Source organism: Schistocerca cancellata, chromosome 5 (assembly GCF_023864275.1).
Source record: "Schistocerca cancellata isolate TAMUIC-IGC-003103 chromosome 5, iqSchCanc2.1, whole genome shotgun sequence".
In the NCBI taxonomy this organism is placed as follows: Eukaryota; Metazoa; Arthropoda; class Insecta; order Orthoptera; family Acrididae; genus Schistocerca; species Schistocerca cancellata.
Window position 1 is genome coordinate 695421762 of NC_064630.1, and position 2755 is coordinate 695424516.

General features: G+C 64.5%; 1 protein-coding gene across 1 annotated transcript; it reads left to right on the forward strand.

Moving 5' to 3' along the window:
- The first annotated feature begins 1125 nt into the window (after window positions 1-1125).
- On the forward strand, window positions 1126-1962 carry LOC126188769 (WAG22 antigen-like). Its single transcript, XM_049930381.1, has one exon. It carries the CDS (start codon window positions 1126-1128, stop codon window positions 1960-1962), a length of 837 nt encoding a protein of 278 aa, XP_049786338.1.
- Window positions 1963-2755: the final 793 nt, after the last annotated feature.

A 2755-nucleotide genomic window follows, 5' to 3' on the forward strand; every position in this document is an offset into this window, starting at 1 on the left:
GAGGTCGAGAGCGGACAGCGTCGCCTCCCAGGCGGCATTGCGATGGGCTTGGATAGCGGCCCGTATCTCGCGTTGCATTCTATTCACATGCCGCTTGGTGGCGGGATCGCGGGTGCGTTGCCACTCGTGGATGGCCCGGTTCTTACTCGTGATGAGGGCACGGATGGCAGGGGTAGAGGACGCAAGTGAGAAGGAGGATGAGGGGGATGGGCAGGGGCGGCTGCAACAGCTGCAGCTACGGCAGCATCTGTGAAGTGCGCGAGGGTGAGGTCAGCCCCCACCCTGGCGGCGTCGGGAATGGTGGGCAGAGCCGCCTCGACGCGTCGCCGATAGGAGTCCCAGTCGATGCCCCGCAAGTCCAAGGAGGCACGGGGTGGCTCCAAGGACCCAACAAGGTCGAGGGAGTAGATGACCGGGACGTGGTCAGAGGCGAGGGCGGCACGAGTGGTGGCGGCGACGGGGAAGGGGAGACCTTTCACTAGGGCGAGGTCGAGGACATCCGGAGGGCCACGGTGGGGGAAGATGGTGGGGTCGAATGGGCTGATGATGCGGGCACCATGTGCTTCGACCACGCGAAGGAGGCGACGGCCATGGGTGTTTGTGAGGCGGCTGTGCCAGGCAGTACGCTTGGCATTGCAGTCGCCCCCGACGAATAGGTCGCCGCCTAAAGATAGGACCGTGGCGAAATCAGGGGCATGGAGGAGGCCACAGGGCCGACGGTAGACGGCCGCAAATGTAATAGGGCCTCGCACAGTGTGCACGACGACGCCTGTGGCCTCAAGGGTGGCAAGGGCGGGGAGAGTAATCGGGTGGTGGCGGAGGGATGCGCGGACATACACGGCGGTTCCGCCAAAGGCGGTTAGCTGATCGGTCCGGTAGCAGCAAAAATTGGGGACCCGGACACTGACCCCCGGCTTAAGGTGGGACTCGGTGAGGAGGCAGATATCTACCCCCTCATCAAGTAGAAACTGCCGGAATTCCCCTTGCTGGCGGTGGATGCCATTGGCATTCCAGACGGGGACGGTGAGGCCATGGAGTCTAACAGCCATGACGGGGGGTGGGGAGGGTGGCGGTGATGGGGGAGAGGGAGTGGGAAAGGGCGGCCGCAATTTGTTGGGGGATGGAATGGAGGGGGGCGTCAAGGGCCCCAGTGATCGCAGAGGTCAAAGCCTCCACGACACTGGAGAGAAGGTCACCAAAGAACGGGGGGACTGGGGAGGAGGGGAGAGGGTGGGGGGAAGGACCAGGAAGGGCACGGGGAAGGAGGGGAGGGGGCTGGGAGGGAGCGGGGGTGAACGGGGCTTGCTGGGGGTAGGGGGAGGGCGGGAGGGCGCCAGGAGGGGGAATGGGGGTGGTGAGGAGGGGGGTGGGGAGGGGGGGAAGGTTGCAGGAGATGGGGGGGCGGGATGGTGGGAAGGAGGATGGGCCAGGCGGACGGGACCATGCAGGAGGACCCGCAGAGGCAACCGCGTGGTGCTCCACAAGGGAAGGGACCACAGAGCGTCGCTGATGGGCGCGAAACACTTTAATTTTAGGGCAGCCCTGGTAGTTGCCCGTGTGGGCGCCACCACAGCGAGCACAGGTGGGGGGGACTTCCCGTGGTTTGGAACAGGAGGCGGACTCATGGCCACCGGCGCACTTGACACAGCGCACCGCACGAGTGCAGTCACTCGCATAGTGCGCCAGGCCCTGGCACCGGTAGCAAATGAGAATGAGGCGCCGGGAACGGGGCTTCTCGATGGTGACCGGACATCGGTTGATGGCAGGGAGAGTCAGGAGGACTCTGTTTTCTGGCGTGTCGTCGGCAGAGACAAAGTAGAGGGGGGTGGGGAGTTTGGTGCGGGGAGAGACGACACGCGAAATGACAGCTGGGGTGATGTTGAGGGCAAGCAGCGCCTCCCGGAGGTCGGCGTCGGAATATTTGAAGGGCAGGCCGCGGACAACAACCCGGAGCCACCTTGACCTCTGGGGGGAGGTGGAGCAGCCAATGTTCTCCTTACCAAAGGTGTGAAGTACTTTCACGAGGTCGACGGGGGATTGTAGGTAGAGGCGGTAGAGGTCTTCGCCAGTCTGCCGCACTCGGTAGTTGGAGGCAGTGATGTGGTCGAGGAGTTGTCGGAGATTTGTGTAAGGTTCCGAATACTCCACCAGAATGGGAGGGGGCGGCGGAGGTTTGGGGTGGGAAGGCTGGGAGGGGGGGGGGGAGGAGTGTCTGCCGCGGCGTCAGAAATCGGCGCAAACGGGTTGTTCACCGAGACTGGCGGTGGCACGGTAAGGTGGCGGCGGGGCACCGTCTTTCGGGGGATGGTGAATCCCTCCGCATCAGTGGCTGCCTTCTGCTTCTTTCCTCGAGCAGAAGCGGTGGGGGTGGCTTCAGAATCGGAAGAGGCCGCAGCAGGCTTCCGCTTGCGGGACTCCTGCTCGACCTGCATGGAGGCGTCGGCGTCGTCGGCGGCAGCGGCGTGGGGGTAGAGGAACCGCCGAGGTCCCAAGGCGGGGTCAAACGGGGACCCTCCCTCCTCTGCAGCGTCACGGAGAGCGGTAAGGTGTTCCTCCAGGCCCTCCGCGATGTCGCTGTCGTCCATGTGGCCGTCGAGCGAGTCGCAGTCCGAATGCTCAGACACATTGACAGCGTCGGAAATGTCCGGCATGTCTAGGGCGGACGAGGGACGAAGGAAAGTGGAAGCCTGCCTTTGCCTCGGCGCGCGCGGGCTGGTCCCACGTGAAGGGGGCCCTGACGCGCCATGTGCCCTAT

Excerpts from the sequence above, each read along its gene's own strand:
- LOC126188769 (XM_049930381.1), top strand. The coding sequence starts at position 1,126 with ATGGAGGGGGGCGTCAAGGGCCCCAGTGATCGCAGAGGTCAAAGCCTC.